At 41.6% G+C, this 19,919-nt stretch overlaps 1 protein-coding gene and 1 long non-coding RNA gene across 2 annotated transcripts; both read right to left on the reverse strand.

The window, feature by feature from the left end:
- Positions 1-9,264: 9,264 nt before the first annotated feature.
- Positions 9,265-11,510, reverse strand: LOC117487254 (tripartite motif-containing protein 16-like). The gene has a single exon (XM_034135940.1). It carries the CDS (start codon positions 11,443-11,445, stop codon positions 9,775-9,777), a length of 1,671 nt encoding a protein of 556 aa, XP_033991831.1. The 5' UTR covers positions 11,446-11,510; the 3' UTR covers positions 9,265-9,774.
- A 6,020-nt stretch (positions 11,511-17,530) lies between these two features.
- On the reverse strand, positions 17,531-17,979 carry LOC117487270. Its single transcript, XR_004556361.1, has 3 exons — positions 17,933-17,979; positions 17,783-17,841; positions 17,531-17,560 (listed from the first exon to the last, which is right to left on the reverse strand). It is a non-coding gene; the product is annotated as an uncharacterized LOC117487270 (long non-coding RNA).
- Between the last annotated feature and the right edge of the window lie 1,940 nt (positions 17,980-19,919).

Here is a 19,919-nt window from a genome sequence, read left to right on the forward strand (position 1 = left end):
GTTAGCAGCTAGCGGCTAGCTAGTAATTATGCTAATTTACACATCAATCGTTATGTACTTTTATATTACGCTGTAAAAGGATCTAGTGATATCCAAGCAACAGAGCTTCATTTAGCATGAAAGAATTATTGCACTGTATATATATATATATGTATATGTATGTATATATATATACATATATATATATATATATACATATATATATACATATACATATATATACATATACATATATATACATATATATATGTATATGTATATATATATATATATGTATATATTTGTATGCGATTACGGGTCTCATTTGGTTTGGTGTACTATGCTTACTTTTAATACTTGTAAATACAACTTTTGGCCCGTAATTTCAATTCCCCATGTCAGCGACCAGAGAGAGGGGGGGGGGGGGAATATATCCAGTCTCTGATTGTGTTACGTTATTGTGAGAGTGCTCTCATACTTTAAATTGTATATATTTATATAAATATATTTGTGTGTGTATTTCCGCATCTGTAGCCTGTTATTGTCTCATTATACCGCACTGTCAATGAATTAAAAGTAAATATATAAGTCCTCATGAACACATCAGTCCATCAGACAGAGGGCTGCTGTGCCTCCTGTCATCATTAATGGACGTCTCTTTAAAATGACCGCTCAGAGGAGAGGAGTTCTCATTTCTCTAGACGCCTGCTGCTTCCTCTCCTCTCTCCTCGGTTCCCCTCCTCGACTCCTCCGCTCGCATCTCCTGTGGGCGGGACAATGGGTGTTTCTCAATCGCGAGTAAAGCTGCTTCAGAGCCACTATTTCAAGCATACTACGTCGTCAAGTACTGTTCCAATCTCCAGCATACTTGGAAATCTACCGAGCCCGGCGTACTCTGTTTGGAGAAATATCGAGGCTGCACATGAGTAGACTCCGCGGTCTTAAAATCCCCACAATGCTTTGCGCACGGACCAATTTCCCCAAATCTGTGGCGGAAGATGTAAGGCGGGGCCTCTCATATGACGCACACCTGCACACTTGCTAGCGTGTTCCACACTTCGTTTTCCGAATGCCAGGAAGTATTCTTGACTCTCTTCTGAAGCAAGATGCTCGGCAGACATGTGCTACCAAGCAAGCTAACTCGCGATTGAGAAACACCCTAAGTCTCGAGGATAGGAGTCGAGGAGGGGAAATTAGAGTATTGAGAAGCCTCTATTGAGAAACGGCCTCTGTGTTTGTGTGTGTCTTCCCCCCCCCCCCCCCTCTCTTTCTGCAGCTCCCTCAGGTGTAGGCATTCAGCAATCAGGGCCTGAGGCCTGAGGAAGGCGGCAGTCTCTCGCTCTCCGGCCCAATCCCAACCAAACCCTACCCAAGGCAAGGCAAGGCAAGTTTATTTATATAGCACCTTTCAACACAAGGCAGAGGTGGGACCAAGTCATTGTTTTGCAAGTCCGAGTCAAGTCTCAAGTCTTTGCGCTCAAGTCCGAGTCAAGTCTCAAGTCTTTGTGCTCAAGTCCGAGTCAAGTCTCAAGTCTTTGTGCTCAAGTCCGAGTCAAGTCTCAAGTCAGGATGGGCAAGTTCAAGTCAAGTCCAAGTCCTAAACTTTGACAAAACGAGTCTTAAACAAGTCATTATGTGCTTTTCACCAAATGTAATGACACCCATCAACAGAATAATACTTAATAATTAAACTGCTCTTTATTAGTTACATTAATCATTTAATAATCCATTTTCTCTCTGCTGGTAAAGTAACGTGTTTTCTTCTATTGTAAGAGGGATCAGTAAGGTAAGGCTACCGTGGCGGTTTGATTCAGAAGGAGTTTAATGTATAAGATCCCTGATGTTGAGGTGACCAGAATGTTTATTTCCACTGTGTACATGTTATAAGGGAACCACAATCTATCTTTATGCAAGGGATAATGTGCAGCGAGGCGGTCTTTATGGGGAAAAGAACACCTGAATCTAGATCCCTCTGCAGGTGGTACTTTAACTGTATTTTGATGCTAATACTTTTGTACTTTTACTTGTAACATTTTGAATGCAGGATCTTTTATTGTAACCGAGTATTCCTACACTCTGGTACTTTTACTCAAGAACAAGATCTGAACTTCTCCCACCTCTGGCAATAAATCCTGAGTGGTTACCAAAAAGAAACCCTGCTCTGAAGGTTATTTTCATTTTACAAATCCTGCACTCAGCTTTGCTTTCTCCAATATCATTGAAATGCAGCCAGATGCTGCTTCTTTTTTCGGTTTTCGCAAATTTCTTGACTTTTTCCGACACGCTTGTATTTAAATCTGTCTCCCCGTCGCTCTATGTAGCTGGCCTGTACCACTACTATGGGCTCAGAACAGTCTCATAATGCACACATGCACACAGAAGGATTCACACTTGTATTTCATGATCCGCAAAAGGAGTCACACTTGTATTTCCGGATCCACACTTGTGTTTTTTCAATGCACACACAAATGTGTTCCGTTTCATATACATGTAAATAAAATCCAAATACAGAAAAAAGTTTTACATATGTATTTTTGATCCTCACATATTTGTTTTCCGTTTAAAACCCCTGAACCTGCAAACACAAACCGCTTTCTGTGCATGGATCGCTGTGCATTCGTGTGTGGGTTTTTTGAGACTCCCCTGACGGTCACCTGATTCGTACTTGTAATTTTTTCTATCTATAGCCAATCAGATGTCTCCTAAATTCTAAGCCAATCACATGAGCGCGCCCCCACGAGGGTATGATTTATGGCGTTCATGTCACTTCATATACGCATTTTGCGCTGTCCGGAGCAGGGTTTCCGCGGACAGAATTAAATTTTACCGGACAAATTTGAAACTTACCGGTCATGTTTCAATAATAATAATAATAATAATAAGAATTGTGTAGCAGCGTTTCCGTTAGCAGGTAATTACCGGACTATGACCGGATAATAACACGGGAGTAAGGATAATCTCTTTTCCTCTCTCCCTCCCTCTCTCCTGACAGCCCGTCAGTTTCTCATGCAGCTCGCTAAAACTTCACTCGCGTTTATGTCCATATCGATCAGATCTAGCTCTCCTGTTCGGCCTTTATAGAGAGCACCGATCAAACTATTAAGAGTGAATATCGGCCGATAATGACCGGCGGGGCTCCCCCCCGTTGACAGTTCACTGTGTAGCACTGGCTTCGTAGTGCACTGATCGATTAGGCTAAGCTAACCTGTAGCTGCTCCCTCCACACTCACAACAACTTCATACAGACATAAATAAAGCATTCGCCATACAGGAAAGACACATTTAAAACAGTTTTGCCTGCCGTTTTTATGTACACAAGCATTCATTAATGGTTCGGAAAGTGGCACTGTACCTTAATAATATAAAGGCTTGTATTTGCGTGCATTTCCTGCTCGGAAAGTGGCAATGTACTGAGAGTGGAGGTGTCCTGAGATTAGCGCCTGCAGGCAGGCTCCATGGACCTGTCAGCTCCGGACAGCACAAAATGCGTACATGAAGCGCTACGTCATGAACGCAATAAATCTACCCTCGTGGGGGCGTGCTCATGTGATTGGCTTAGAATTGAGGAGACATCTGATTGGCTAGAGATAGAAAAAATTACAAGTACGAATCGGGTCACCGTCAGGGGAGTCTCAAAAAACCCACACACAGCGATCCATGCACAGAAAGCGGTTTGTGTTTGTAGGTGCAGCGGTTTTAAACGGAAAACAAATATGTGAGGATCAAAAATACATATGTAAAACTTTTTTCTGTATTTGGATTTTATTTACATGTATATGAAACGGAACACATTTGTGTGTGCATTGAAAAACACAAGTGTGGATCCGGAAATACAAGTGTGAATCCTTCTGTGTGCATGTGTGTATTATGAGACTGTTCTGAGCCCATACACTACACCTGCTGTCTTTGGAGCATCTGCCCCCCACCCTTCTTTCACATAATGGTATGATCCTAGTGTGTCCTCACATATGATTGGCCGCATGGTGGCTCAGCTAAATAAAGACCCGCCCCTGCCTGCATGGATTCACAGCAAGAGTTGCAGCGGCAGAAGATTCTGCTCTCCCCGACGGGAGTCTGCTCTTCTAGCGGCATCTCGCGATCGGCGTGTTGGAGACCTCTGAATTAAATTATCAAGTCACCTCAAGTCAGAGGGCTCAAGTCCAAGTCAAGTCCCGAGTCATTGGTGTTCAAGTCCAAGTCGAGTCGCAAGTGTTTTGTGATTTTGTCAAGTCGAGTCCAAAGTCATCAAATTGGTGACTCGAGTCTGAATCGAGTCCAAGTCATGTGACTCGAGTCCACACCTCTGACACAAGGCAATTCAAAGTGCTTTACAAAAATGAAAGGCATTAAGAAAATGGCATTTAAAAACAGTCATTAAAAAGCAAAGATAATAAAATAAACATTAAAAGAAGAAATACCTAAATAAAAGTTACAGTGCAGTTTAAGATGTGAATAGTTCAATTAAAAGCAGCGGCAAAAAGAAAAGGGTTCAGCCTGGATTTAAAAGTAGTCAGAGTTGCAGCGGACCTGCAGGTTTCTGGGAGTTTGTTCCAGATATTTGGAGCATAATAACTGAATGCTGCTTCCCCATGTTTAGTTCTGACTCTGGGGACAGAAAGCTGACCAGTCCCTGAAGACCTAAGAGATCTGGATGGTTCATAATTTAGCAGGAGGTCAGAAATGTATTTTGGGCCTAAACCATTCAAAGCTTTATAAACCAGCAGCAGTATTTTGAAATCAATTATTTGACAGACAGGAAGCCAGTGTAAAGACTTCAGAACTGGACTGATCCACTTTCTTAGTGTTAATGAGATTCTATAGGTATCAGTATCATCACTCCATGATCAAAACTTGCGACATGAGAAACAAAAACAGACATCACAACACGTAGCATTAGGGAGCAAAAACGGCACATTTCTTACCTTAGCTGTTATTCTGATCAAAAGTTGTCTTCAATGGCATTAAAACGATAAAAAACGCTGCTGAAGGTTAATCCATAGGTTAATCCAATGTGTCTGTGTCACTTTGAAATGATTTCTGATAATCCATCAGAAATAAACCTAGCTTTCAGTTTTCAGAGTGTAAAATAGGTTTCACTTTGGGCAAACTGCCTGCATAGCCCGGCATAGCCCCCACTTCTCAATGGTAACGTGTGTGACTGTGTGTACTGTATGTGGAACTTCTCCTTCGATTCTATTGGCTCTAACGGTTCAAAATCGACCAATGGGTTCCAGAGAAACGGCAAATACGCCCAGATAATGGGCAGCATTAAAGCTCCCATGTCATGCTTTTCCGGTTATTACCCGTCCCCTTGTGTGTTATGAAGGTTTTTATGCATGTAAACAGTGTGCAGAGTCAAAACCCTCAAAGTACACCCTGTAGTGAGTAAAACTCTAACACAGAAAATACCTCCCCAAAACGCCTCGTTGGAGATACGTCACTGCCCATTTGATTCTTCCGGGTACCGCCTGATGTCAAGCGGTACCCGGAACGAAATGGACCAATCCCGAAGAGCTATGGCCACACCAGCAGCGGCATGTTCCTCCAGAGGTTCGAAGAACCGGCATTTCACAGACGAAAGCTTCCAAAACATTGCCCAGTTTGAGGCCGGATATGCACAGCTTGTTTGGACCGTTTGGAGCAGGGGAAGATTCGGGTACACAACCTGTGAGTTTGCATTGTTATTTGTGTATTTATCAAACAAGGTAGCTACCACGACTGTTTAAATGTGTAAACATGTTTCGGACTGCTAAGCCAGTGCTAACTGTGCTAACTAAGTTGCTAGAGTTTAAATATATCAACTACAATGTCAGCAGATGGCCTTACATGTTTGTCATGGCAGGAGAATGTCTGCAGTCACACACACGGAATAGTCATACAGTATACTCCGGGTGATTTACCGTACATTGTGACAGTACATGTATAGCTAACGAGGCTAGCTATGCATGTATAGCTAACGAGGCTAGCTATACATGCTAGCGGGAAACATTGTATGACCGAACGTAGCAGACTACCCGTAGAATAATGCAATTATAAACACGTTATTGCTAGCCTAATATGAACCACTAACTTTTGTTCATAGTAGTTTTATTACACTCCGTTCCTCCAAGCTAACGTTCATATCGTGTTAGCTACCAAGGTAAACAAAGCTAGGTTAGCATATTAGCAGGCAAGCTGTTCATTAGATATATCCACACTCCTACCACAACTACTACTAACAAATCTAAAACAACTAAGTTTCTCTAATATTTGTGATTTGTATTTTATTTCGTCCAGACAGATCCTGCCGGACAATACATGACTGGACGACCACACTGAGGCATCGTCTCAAAAAGCCCCGGCTGCTATAGGCAAGATGCCGACAACGGGGAGTAATTGACGATATACCGTGTATATATGTATATTTACGTTCATTTTGTACATTTCTAAAAATAAAGTTTAATGGAAATACTTAGTAGGCCTATCCTTTCTTCCCTGAATTATTTGCTCCTATAACATATCATTCATATATAGCAAACCATGATTTGATTTCTCATCAAACAGTAGTAGTTTATAACGGGTAAAAATAACTTACTCTTTGTTATGACCGGCTCGTAGGCCACAACGGAAAGACAAGGAGACATACACGAGTTTACAAAACCACGGCACATTTATTGTGGTAAATGCAGAGATAGGTGGTTGAGAGGATCGCAGAGTTCGTCTTCCTGCAGCCGCTTTGGAGAGAGACAGGGGCCGCCGTGTGACTCCGGGCAGCTGGGCTTAATAGCACCTCGGCTCCGGAGGTGTCCGTGATCGCGCTGATTAGCCTCTTCAGCTCCACCCCATCGTAAGACAAAGGCCCTGGGGCCGTCACACTCTTCTATAACAACAGTTAAAAATATATATGTATATAAAATATACGGCTGTACCGACGCCATGATAAGACTGATGTTCCGCTGAGAGCAGCCGGGAAAAGCACTGTTAGACATGGGCGCAGCCTCTCTGGTGGTTGACTAATCAGAACAGAGTGGCCGAGCTGACCAATCGGAGCACACTAGGCTCACAGGGAGGGGGGGGGCAAGAGCTCCAACGAGTCGTTTAGTGGAGAGAGTGAATACTGCTGAATACACATGCTTGACAGAGATGCTGTATGCGAAACCAATGTGAGTTTGGAAAATTGCACAGTATAAATCTATTTTAGTATACCTCAACAATGTAATTATGATCAGTGGAAATGGCCATGACATGGGCCCTTTAATATACCCACATGACAGCTAGTCAGAAGAGCTTTATTTAACAGCTGGTCTTATGTCTGTGACCCCTCCTGTTGTTCATTGCCTGAAACATGCACTTGTCAAGGTTCAGAGGCACATTTTGCAAATATGGCAGTAGCCATCGATCATCTTAAAATAAGATAAGATAAGATATACTTTATTGATCCCAAGTTGGGAAATGTTTTTGTTACAGCAGCATGTACTACTTTGTTCTACTCCACTACAATTCAGAGGTTAAACTGGTATTTTTACTCCACTACATTTATTTTAGTTACTTTGCAGATTCTGATTAATGATGTGAAATATAGGGTTAGGGCTAACAACCCTGAAATCAGACTTTAGTTACACCTGAGTCAAATTCAGGGAAGGTGATTGTACTTTGTCAGACTTAATATTTATCTGTTGATACCCCCAACGTTTTGTTCTTATTCAAAAGAAGACCTTAACTTAAAGTATTCTTTAATGTTTTAATAAAGCCTTATTAGTTTGTCTGTTTTGCACATCCTCCTATTAATATCTTTGGACGTCCTGCACTAAACTGTTTTATTATAGAGATCACTACAGTATCTTCTTGATATTTTCTATTCTATATTTCTATCATTGACCTTCTACTTTTCCCCTATTTTGTATGTAGGCTACTCTTAATATTTAAATGTTTTCATCAAATATAACTTATTCAACAACTAAATTCAATAACGTGCTTTAACCACTAGGGTTAAAAAAAACAGTGGTCTAGTTAATAAAACATAATAGTATCAAACATAATATTACTATTAATAAAATACAGTTTCAGTCTCTCGATTTGAAGCTTATGCATTGTACCATGAACCTGTATAGACCTGTAACAGTCAACTGCATGAGGAGTTGGAAAGGTAGTTCAGTAAATCAGTAATATCTTTAAAAACTACAAGTCCCTTTCTATCAGCTGTACACTGTTATGGTGTAAATACAGCCTATCTACAAATTGGATCAAATATAAAAGTCAGCCGAATTAGTATTGATACTGCAAGGAGACGTATTGTGTGAAAAGAAATGGAAGATGTTGTGTAATTGCTGATATATTTCACGTATTCAGTTTCGGCAGCAGTTCTTCCTGTTTGTCCAGAAGTCTTCTAATCAGGGCTCTATAAATAAAGAACTACGGCAGATGTGTAATATTTAATGCAGCCGAACCGTGTATTACAATGCCGTTATGTGATGACTTCCAAAGAGAAAAGCAAGAACACTCGGAATAAAGTATTTTTTCTTTTTTTTAAAAAATGTTTTCCGATTTCATATCGCATAAACACCATATCCCGACATGCATTGCGGCGTGATTTTAGCCTCTGAAAAAAGAAATGTGTCTCTCAGAATCGAAAGAGAAAAACCTATGGGAAAAACACAAAAGCATTGTACACAATTTAAATCAATTAATGTCGTGTAATTAACAAGGATAAACTGATGGTTTTTAGTGGATGAGTACTGCAGATATCACTGTTAAATCATTTGATCATTGGTTTTATTATGAAAACTTCGAGACCGGAAATACTGTTTTCAACACGTGAGGGTTGGCTTACTTTACATGGAAGCAACCATTATCCTGGCGAAACCTCAAATCATCTTCGTAATATCTATCAAACTATAGATCCTACATATCGACTGGACGTGAATTCTAAAAGTACAATATACACTTCTTGCTAAAAATCTAATCAAAAAGCGTTTTAATGGCCAAACTATCCTACAATTTAGGATTTTACAGAGAGGGTTATTTGTGAATAAACGACCCTCTGTAACGTTTGCAATCAACGGGAGCACTAGAGGGCGAAAACTTTAAAACGTGATTATAGGTCGTATTAAGCGCTTGAACAAACGACCTATTTGGTCGTATGAGTTGGAGGACTTGTTGCATAAATGTGTTTAATCTCAGCTATTCAAAACAGAATCATACATGATTTCCTTATTGATTATTATCATGATAAGTTATGTTCTATAAAACATCAGAGTACCCACTTTCTATTTGGATAACAACAACAACAATTAGTCTGCAAAAAAATAACTGTACTATTATATAATTTATTACCCAAGCAAAGACTCTAAGCTATTTACAGGAGAATAATAAATGATGTACTTATTGATTATGATCAGGACAGTAAGTAATATCATTTTAAATAAACATTTTATGATGAAATAAGTGTTATAACCATCTGGGGAACTCATTTGAATAAAAGAAGCTCTGCTGCTTTCTCCTGAAGACTCGTGCATTACAAGAGAAACAACAACATAAAGAAATATCCAACAAATATTTAGAGCAAAGTGTACATACTGTATCAGTTCAGGTGAACAAGGATCCTCCTGAACAGAGACAGCCTCCATGGCTAAACAGACACAGGAAGGAGCCGGAAGAAAGTCCAACATTTACAGAACAACTCATGAGGAGATGTTGAAGCACATCCCATCATGTTTGATTGACAGCTGATCTCTGCACAGTGAAGACATGGACAATCAGCTCTGATGGACACACGGTGAGTTTAAGAAGTAGAAGAGTTCCTCCAATGACTTCAGGCTATTTGAGTTTACAAAACTCAGCAGTGTCTCCATAAGTAGAATAAAGCCCAACTCCAGCATGTAGCGGCTGAGTGAATGTGGTCTGGACTCTGTGGAGGAGAGTCATGGTTTCAGAGATGATGCTGTAGAAGGACAGAATACCTGCTCTGTGATCCAGGTACACACCTACTCTGGAGGACTGAGGACCTGAGACGGGAGTGCTGATACGGTTGTAACAAAATGAATAACTGTTTTGGTTACAATCTACGGACCAAGATTTGTCATTGTTTCCAAATATACTTTCCTTCCCTGCTCTGCTGATATTCTTGTATGCGACTGCAAGACGAACTGCTCCCCCTCTCCACTCCACCTCCCAGTAACAACGTCCAGTCAGACTCTCTCTACTCAGGACCTGAGGATAACCTCCAGTGAAACTGTCTGGGTGACGAGAATAAGACTGATGTTGTTCCATGCGTGTTGCTTTTTTGCTCCCCTCAGATAATACCAGCCGTGATTCTGCTGTGTTTGGATCCAGTTTGATTTCCTGTGAATATTGTAAGAACCCAGCTCTGGTGGTGGGCTCTGCTGCTGACAGTAAAACATCCACTTCAGTCGGTGAGACGTTTGTCCATTCCTCTCTCAGGACGTCCTGTAGTTTGTCTCTGACTGCTGACAGGGCCGCCGTCACGTCCTCAAAGTAGCTCAGAGGACAGATGTTGATGCTGGATGAGTGTGTAGGTTCACTGAGGGCTGACAGTGAGGGGTAGCTGTGCAGAAACTGGTTGTGATCCTCTGTGTGAGACAGCAGCTTCAGCTCAGCGTCTCTCCTCTTCAGCTCAGAGATCTCCTGCTCCAGCTTCTCCTGAAGCTCTTTGACTCGACTCACTTCCCTCTTCTGCTGGGATCTGACCTGCTGCTTCACATCAGAGCTTCTCTTCTCCATGAGACGGATCAGCTCAGTGAACATCTTCTCACTGTCCTCCACTGCTTTATCAGCAGAGCCATTGACGGCCTCCACCTCCTGCTGAAGCAGCTTCACCTCCTTCTCTCCGTCCTGGATTCTCTGCTGGATGTTTAGTCGACTCCCCTCCAGCTCTCTCTGCCTCTCAGTCCTCTCTGCTGCAGCTGACACTGTGTCGTGGCCTTTGTGTTCGTCCACAGAGCAGAGATAACAGATACACTGCTGATCAGTGCGGCAGAACATCTTCATCACCTCGTCGTGACGAGAGCAGATGTTCTCCTGGAGCTTCTTGGAGGGCTCCACCAGCTTGTGTTTTTTAAAGACAGGTGATTCATAATGAGGCTGGAGGTGTTTGTCACAATAAGAGGCCAGACACACGAGGCAGGACTTACAGGCTCTCAGTTTCCTCCCAGTGCAGACATCACAGGCCACATCTTCAGCTCCAGCATAGCAGAGATCAGCAGGAGCAGGTGGGGGTCCAGTCTTCTTCAGCTCCTCCACTAAAGCTGCTAACATGGTGTTTTTCAGCAGGACAGGCCTCGGTGTGAAGCTCTGCCTACACTGAGGGCAGCTGTGGATCTTCTTCTCATCCTCTCCGTCCCAGAAGCCTTTAATACACTTCATGCAGTAGCTGTGTCCACAGGTAGTCGCCACCGGATCCTTCAGTAGATCCAGACAGATGGGACAAGATAAGATTTCCCGGTCCAGCTGAACTCCTTTCTGCGCCATTTCACCTCTCAGTAGCAGCGAGTGTGTGAGTTTCACTTCCTGAGAACTGAAACTAGTGTGACAGGTTATCTGAACAGCATGTGTGTGTGCAGTGAATGTGGCCTATCAGCTCTTGTGCTTTACCCACATGTTGGTTACACCCCTCCTCCTCAGTGTGGATCTGAAGGGGAGGAACCAGGAAATACAGAGTGGAGCTGGCTGTGTCTGAGAGCAGGAAGAAGAGGGAGGGCTTATCAAACTGATTCATTCCAGGAGAAGGAGCAGCGCTCAGACTCTGACCCACACAGAGCCTCAGGCCTAGGCTCCACGGGAACGAAAACGGGTTGAATCCGCATATTTCTCATGCGTATAGCCCTTTAAGCTAGACGACGCCATAACGGAAACGTAGAAACAGACCCTGCAAACGACAACGGGTCCAAAGGTGGATAGATCTGGGAACGGAGCGCTCTGGGGGGTCCAACGGGGCCGTGTGGTAGCCTATACGGTCATCTGTTTCTGATAATGACGACGCAATAGCCCCGCCTCTCCCCGCCTCTGCTGCTCACCCCCGCAAAAGTACACTGCACACTGAATTCAGATTATTTATCTTTATCTCGATATGGACATAAACGCGAGTGAAGTCTAATCTGACAGGACGGAGACACGCTAAGGATGCAGCAGGAGCTGTGATGCAGCAGGAGCAAAACACACACTTCAAGTCAGATCATCACCCTTAGCTATTTTAATTACCTCTCAAACTACCTAAACTAGTTATAAATATGTTTATTTTTACTATCGGGTCACTCATTACAGGATCAGCTGCTGCATGAGACAGACACTGACGCTGTCAGAAGAGAGGAAAAAGAGACAGGCTCCGTGTATTTTATGATTATATATCATTATATCGTCGTTATTCATTTGTTTTAAAGCTCAATAAATAACAATGAAGACCTTTGACCGGCACTTTTATAATTTTGTCCGGAAGATTTAAACTTTAACACACGTTGACCGGCGAAAAACTCTGCCCGGTTCCGTCGGCCCCCACCAAGGAGAATAAACAGAAGTGCAGCCATGACAACCATTCTTCTTCGCTGCTTTTGTGGAGGAAGTTGCTGCTTTTGTGGAGGAAGTTACAGCGCCACGTACAGGTTCGGCATATGTACTGCAGCTTTTCCAGCGGTTGGATGTAAACGGAGCCGTCTCGTGGAGCTTGACACAATCCGGTGTATATTGCGTGGGCGGAAGCTTTTTTGCGTTTGCGTTTGCGTTACTCCGATGCGTTTTGCCGTATGCGTTCCCGTGGAGCCGGGGCCTCAGTTACAACCTGCTCTTCATTTGAAAAGAGCTTTTAGTTGTAAAATAAGTTGGTAAACTTACAAAATCTGAAGGAGGTTAAATACTTGTTTCCTCCACTGTAAATGTATAGCCTCAATGTCCTGAGATAGCTGATTGATTTAATAGTTGAATCATTCAACTATAAAATTGTAAAAAACGACTTACTGTAAGTACTAGTACTAGTAGTAGTAGTAGTAGTAGTAGTAGTAGTAGTAGTAGCAGTAGTAGTAGCAGTAGTAGTAGTTGTAGTAGTTGGAGTAGTAGTAGTAGTAGTAGTAGTAGTAGTAGTAGTAGTAGTAGTAGTAGTAGCAGTAGTGGTAGTTGTAGTAGTAGTAGTAGTAGTAGTAGTTGGAGTAGTAGTAGCAGTAGTAGTAGTAGTAGTAGTAGTAGTTGGAGTAGTAGCAGTAGTAGTAGTTGGAGTAGTAGTAGTAGTAGTAGTAGTAGTAGTAGTAGTAGTAGTAGTAGTAGTAGTAGCAGTAGTAGTAGTAGTTGTAGTAGTAGTAGTAGTAGTTGGAGTAGTAGCAGTAGTAGTAGTAGTAGTAGTAGTAGTAGTAGCAGTAGCGGTAGTTGGAGTAGTAGTAGTAGTAGTAGTAGTTGGAGTAGTAGTAGTAGTAGTAGTAGCAGTAGTAGTAGTAGTAGTAGTAGCAGTAGTAGTAGTAGCAGTAGTAGTAGTTGGAGTAGTAGTAGCAGTAGTAGTAGTAGTAGTAGTAGTAGTAGTAGTAGTAGTAGTTGGAGTAGTAGTAGTAGTAGTAGTAGTAGTTGGAGTAGTAGTAGTAGTAGTAGTAGTAGTAGTAGTAGTAGTAGCAGTAGTAGTAGTAGTAGTAGTTGGAGTAGTAGTAGTAGTAGTGGTAGTAGCAGTAGTAGTAGTAGTAGTAGTAGTAGTAGTAGTAGTAGTAGTAGCAGTAGTAGTAGTTGGAGTAGTAGTAGCAGTAGTAGTAGTAGTAGTAGTAGTAGTAGTTGGAGTAGTAGTAGTGGTAGTAGCAGTAGTAGTAGTAGTAGTTGGAGTAGTAGTAGTAGTAGTAGTAGAAGTAGTAGTATTGTGTGTGTGTGGGGGGGGGGGCTTTTATATAGAAACAAATCCTTATTCTGTTCATTCGTACTAAATATGAACCTGAAAACTAAACACGTCCTCTTTAATTGACACCAAAATGATGATTTGTGGTTGAAACCTTCTTTTAAATCTTTTCTTTTTACCCTCCAACAGATGTGTCTCAATGGAGAAGAAGAAACCTCAGATTCCTTAGAGTCCATTGAGGTGAGTTCCTCCGAGGAGACGTCCCCCGCTGTGTCCCCTTCCCAGGATCCCCCCCCACAGGACCCCATAACAGAGACACCCCTACCTAACGTGATCCAGGAGACTGAACCTCCTTCCTCACTCCCTTCCTCACCTCCTCCCCTCCTCATCTCCTTCCCTCCTCTCCTCTCAGAAGACCCTCAGACCTCCACAGACCCCCTCCCTCTCCTCCCTGAAGACCCAGCAAACATACCTCTGTTTGTGGACGTTTCTCCGAGCGCTGACCTCCTGAACGTCCTTCCACATGTGGACGCCTCTGCCTCCCCCCCTCCAGAGTTTCCTCACCCTTTCTCCACGGCAGCCCCCACCCTAAAGGTCCCTCTAAGCACCGCTCTCACCGGGGTCCCTGTTTGCGTCACGTTCCAGTTCTACACGCCGAACCAGAATCAGAACCCAGAGGAGACAGCAAGTGATCCGAGGCAAAGTGAAGTGTTTTGGCCATGCTGCTTTCTGACAGAGGATCTGTGAGGGTCTGAACGAAATCTGATTTTCAGGGTTCGAGTTATAATCTGAGCTTTATGGGGGTGTGTAAAACTAACGTTAGGGGCGGAGATAAATATATCAATAACAGCCAGGTAATAACGTAAATAACGGGTGATATTTACAAGAGAGAGAGAGAGAATAAATAAAATAATTGTTGTTGGTAATGCATTAGCGACCCCCACAGATGTATGATTTCAGTGCTTTCATAGCTCATACCCTCCTTAAGAGAGCTCAGCTCCCATTGGCTCCCACATAACTCAAACTCTGCTGATTTTAAACAAAATACATCTTTACAGTCTGGTTATTACTGTATGTACTTTATAACTCTTTGTTTATTATCGTCTTTATTTTCTATTTCACTGTATTATTACATTACATTTCATGTAGCTGACGCTTTTTTTTTTATCCAAAGCGACTTACAATGACCAATTACAGGGACATTCTCCCTGGAGTAACGGACCGTCCACACAGCAGCGTTAAAAAATCTTGAAACGCTTCTGCCCATTCACTTTGAATGGGGTGACGTCACTTTGCCTCACTTTTCGCCGAACTGCATTGTGGGCAGGCGAGCGGAGATTTTCAGGATTTTCAGGATTCAAAGTTGAGCAATGTTCAACTTTTGAGGCTGAGGTGGAAGCGTCAGCCAATCAAATCCCGTGTACGCAAATCTGACAGTTCAAGCGCTAGCCAATCAAACCGCGTGTATGCTGGGAGAGACATACCGCTGGTCATTTCCTCATATTCCAAAAAATGGAGGAGAAATTAGCGGTAGGGAATCACCCGGTGCTTTATGACCAGTCCCTATTTTACCTACCGGGATATAAACCGGAGGAGCCAGGCATGGAGGGAGGTGGCAGAGACAGTGGTATGTTTTCGCCTGTTTGGGGAGTTTATATCCAGTTTACTTCGGGCTTTTTTGCTTCGTATGTCGCGGGCGGGAGATTCATGTGATTGGTTGTTGGTGCCTTGCTCGCAAAAAATCCTCAAGCTTCAGATACGCCCACCTCCAAGATTTTTTTAACGCTGCTGTGTGGACGGGCCGTAACTAAGGACTAAGTGCCTTACTCAAGGGCACACTAGTGGAGGTGTTCCTGGCGGGATTTGAACTCACAACCTTCCGATCTTCTCACTATCCATTAGACCACCACTATCCCCTATATTAAAACACTTAACTGTTTTTAATCTATTTTATTTTCACATTTTTATCAATTGCTTGTGAAACTCTTTGATGTGTATTTGAGTAGCTCTAAAAGGTGGTAATTGGTCATCTTTCATCATTATCTTCTTCATTTTATCGTTTACTTTATTTGACTGTATTTAGACTTTACTTACTTTATTCTACCTATTTCTATTTTTAGGATTTCACCATTTTAACATCCGATTTTCTTGTCAAGCATCATTTTGATTTCACTCTATTTTAACAACACTTTAAAGTAGTTTATTAAGACTTTTATTTGTTTTATTTTCAACATTTTACCACTTTTTAACATCCTCATGTTTGTCAATTGGTCGTCAAACACATTACTAAAGTTTTTCTCTATATCATAATTTTTATTTTCTATTTCCCTAAATTTGTTATTGATCATTTTGACTTGATTTATTTCATTTTTCAACTTTTTACTACTTTTAACACCCTAATTTTTGTTGTTTGTCAAACACAAGTCTAAATATCCGACTACACTTTCATCACATTTCCTAAAATCTGTGTTTTATTCGTTTCAATGGTGCTAATGATGGAGCTATATGAGCATCTGAAAATGTAATCTAGTTAAATGTCATTATCTTTTTCAATAAATCTGTCCGAGGACAACACAGTAGTAAAACCAGATCTTCGTAAAATTATGTATTTTATTGGGTGTTTATTTGGTGTTTGTTCAGTACTAAAAGGTCCAAGTCCCACAATTGAATTGAATATTCATTTGACATGTTAACTACATCATAAAGCGCTTCATGGGAGTAATTGCAGGATGATTCAATTTTTTCCTTATGCAACATGAAAGTATCACGATATGTATCGGTTGAGTATCGGTATCGTTCAATGGTATCGGTATCGTAATAAAGTCAACGATATGCAACCCTAGATCTGACCAATAAAGTATTATAGTATCGTACCGTGGCAGCACAAGTAGCATAGCAGGTAAAAAAGGCATGCAATAATAAAGGGTAAGCTAACTTAGTAAATAAAGAAAGGAATTAGGAGGGGTTACCTTGGTTGGTGATTGGCTAATGGTTACTCAAGCCAAAAAATCGTTATGACATCATAAAGTGGCCAAAATCTGATCAGCTCATTTTCAGACAGGTTTTTATATAAATGGATCAGGACAAAAAGTGAGAGAATCTTTTTTCCTGAAACTTTCAGAATCTCTTTACACAGAGGGGACACATGTTGATGTAGAAGAGACATGAAGAAGATGGGACACATGTTGATGTAGAAGAGACATGAAGAAGATGGGACACATGTTGATGTAGAAGAGACATGAACAAGTGGATTTAGCATAATAGATCCCCTTTAAAATAAGATAAACGTGTATATATATACATATATATATATATATATCCGGCTTTCATTCCTGAGAAGGCAACGGGACATTTTGAGGACAGAAAGATATATTTTGGAAGCACATACATTTTAGTTGGAAGGAGAAAACCATGAGAAAAAACATCATTTTTCTTTATTCAATAAATACATGTGCAATGCTTCCATGAGAAGACAAAAGAAGATATCTATTATTATTATTGCACATTAATTACAGCTCAAATATATCGACATTCACGCAAACAATGTACAATGTGATTTTGGAAATATAGCTGACTTATTTTAACTGGAGTGTAATTTACTTAATTGTATTTCAGTCAGACAACTCCCGTGTTTCTATGATATGTTTATTAGAAGCAGCGTATAGTTTGAGGTTTAGGAGAATGCGATTGGTCAGTTGTAAGAGGGACGAGACACGTTTAATCCTAAAAAAAGGAAGAACAATTTACAAGACTCACCCTGTTCTGACCATGTCATCGAAGCAGGTTCTGCAGAGAAGGTAAACAAAGACAATAATTATTACATTTATGTCACAACACATTTTGAACAAATACATAAATATGATATCATCATTACAACAGCTTCAGGTGCCAGTCCCACATTCAAGGATTTATCTTGCAGTATAACAGGAATTAGGACATATTGAAACATGTGCATTATTCCCTCCCCATACACTGAGATACTTGTGTTTAGAGAATAATGAGTCCTACTTGTGTAGAAGATGGCCGCACGGAAGAACGTGAGCTCCAATTCTGGACGTGTGAATATCCTGTAAATAGAAAAAAAATAAATGATATCAGGATAGTAGAGAAAGTAATGGATTGCGTAACTTGTCATACTGCAACATAATGCTTTATTACCTCCATACACACGGGGCAGTTCCGCCTGGAGACATTTTCAACACACTGAAACAGAAAAGATGATTGTGACTGACAGCAGTGAGGATATAGAATGTATTGTCTGTGTGTGTGTGTGTGTGTGTGTGTGTGTGTGTGTGTGTGTGTGTGTGCATGTGTGTGTGTGTGTGTGTGTGTGCATGTGTGTGTGTGTGTGTGTGTGTGTGTGTGTGTGTGTGTGTGTGTGTGTGTGTGTGTGTGTGTGTGTGTGTGTGTGTGACCGTGTTCATTTAACACTTAAAGAGTGAATTTTAACACTGAGCCAGTGAACAAATGGTCCTTATCTCAGAGTGTTAAATTAACACTCCAGATTTGACTGTGTACATAAAGCAAACAAACTAAATGATAAACCTGTCTAACACCTTATCTGTGTCTCAGGATGGCCTTATAAGGTGGTAAGAGCAATAGAGGCGAAAGAGGAAGTGCATCTTTGCCAGCAGTGCGGAGGTAGTTATGAGAAGAATGTACTGGAATAGCATGCAGCATTAATGAACTGTCACGTAGCAGTGTTCGAACAGACCTTAGTCATGGGTTTGTTATAAAAAATATACACTCAGGCCCATTCAACATCCACTGCACGTGCCTACTTCCCGGTGTGGTGTGGTTTGCCATAGTTCCTGGTTTTCCCGTCTGATTTACATTTTCTTCGTGAGCCCTTCCTGTTCTACTACCGTTGTTCTCAGCTCTTCCGGGTCGTTATATTTCACCTCTTCTGAGCCCCTAAGTTTCATGTTTTTGTACTAGCTTTTTTTCTATTAAAGCTCACTTTTTGTTATTTACACAAACTATGAGACAAAAGGACATGATAAGATAAATACATTTTTACTGCTGACCTGGAGTCATATTGTTACTCGATGTTATCGTTGCAGGTGAATAAAACTCTCACTTTTTCCAGCTCATATTAAAAGAAGAGGGAAGTATTACAGAGATTATTCAGACATCAGAGGATGATGCTTTCTTCTGTTTTCTTACTCACCGCGTTGGGTTGTGGCCAATGGCTCTCAACCAAATGTCATCACACACTGCGAATCATCAGGAAACAACAGAGGAAATATCAGATAGGTAATAAGTAAATGCTGATAATGGCATCCTTGGGCAAGATACTGAACCCTGAGATGCTCCCGATGGCGAACAGTGTGAATGTGTGTGAGTGTGTGAGTGTGTGAGTGTGTGAGTGTGTATGAATGTTAGTTCCTAGAGCAAGGTGCACTGCTCTGTGTGAATGAGGTGTGAATGGATGTGAGTGTGTGAGTGTGTATGAATGTTAGTTCCTAGAGCAAGGTGCACTGCTCTGTGTGAATGAGGTGTGAATGAGGTGTGAATGAGGTGTGAATGGATGTGAGTGTGTATGAATGTTAGTTCCTAGAGCAAGGTGCACTGCTCTGTGTGAATGAGGTGTGAATGAGGTGTGAATGGATGTGAGTGTGTGAGTGTGTATGAATGTTAGTTCCTAGAGCAAGGTGCACTGCTCTGTGTGAATGAGGTGTGAATGAGGTGTGAATGGATGTATGTAAAGAGCTTTGAGCGGTCGTAAAGACCTGATAAAGCGCTATATAAATACAATCTATTTACCAATTGATAAAGCAAACAGATTAACAAGTGTTGTTATAATTTGGTTTAATATTTAGTTCGCAAGCGTGCAAAGAAACATTTGTTATGTTAATATGTCCACACCTGGAAAATGTAAACAGTAAATCAAACGCTATTAAAGAACATAAAAGAGGAAATACTGGGAGGAGAGCGAGGGGTAGACCTAGGACCAGGTGGAGGGATTATATCTCTTCGCTGGCCTGGGAGCGCCTTGGGACCCCCCAGTCAGAGCTGGTTGATGTGGCCAGGGAAAGGAACGTTTGGGGCTCTCTGCTGGAACTGCTACCTCCGCGACCCGACCACGGATAAGTGGGAGAAGATGGATGGATGGATGGAAAAGAGGAAATACTATACGCTCATT

This window comes from Trematomus bernacchii, unplaced genomic scaffold, assembly GCF_902827165.1.
Source record: "Trematomus bernacchii unplaced genomic scaffold, fTreBer1.1, whole genome shotgun sequence".
In the NCBI taxonomy this organism is placed as follows: domain Eukaryota; kingdom Metazoa; phylum Chordata; class Actinopteri; order Perciformes; family Nototheniidae; genus Trematomus; species Trematomus bernacchii.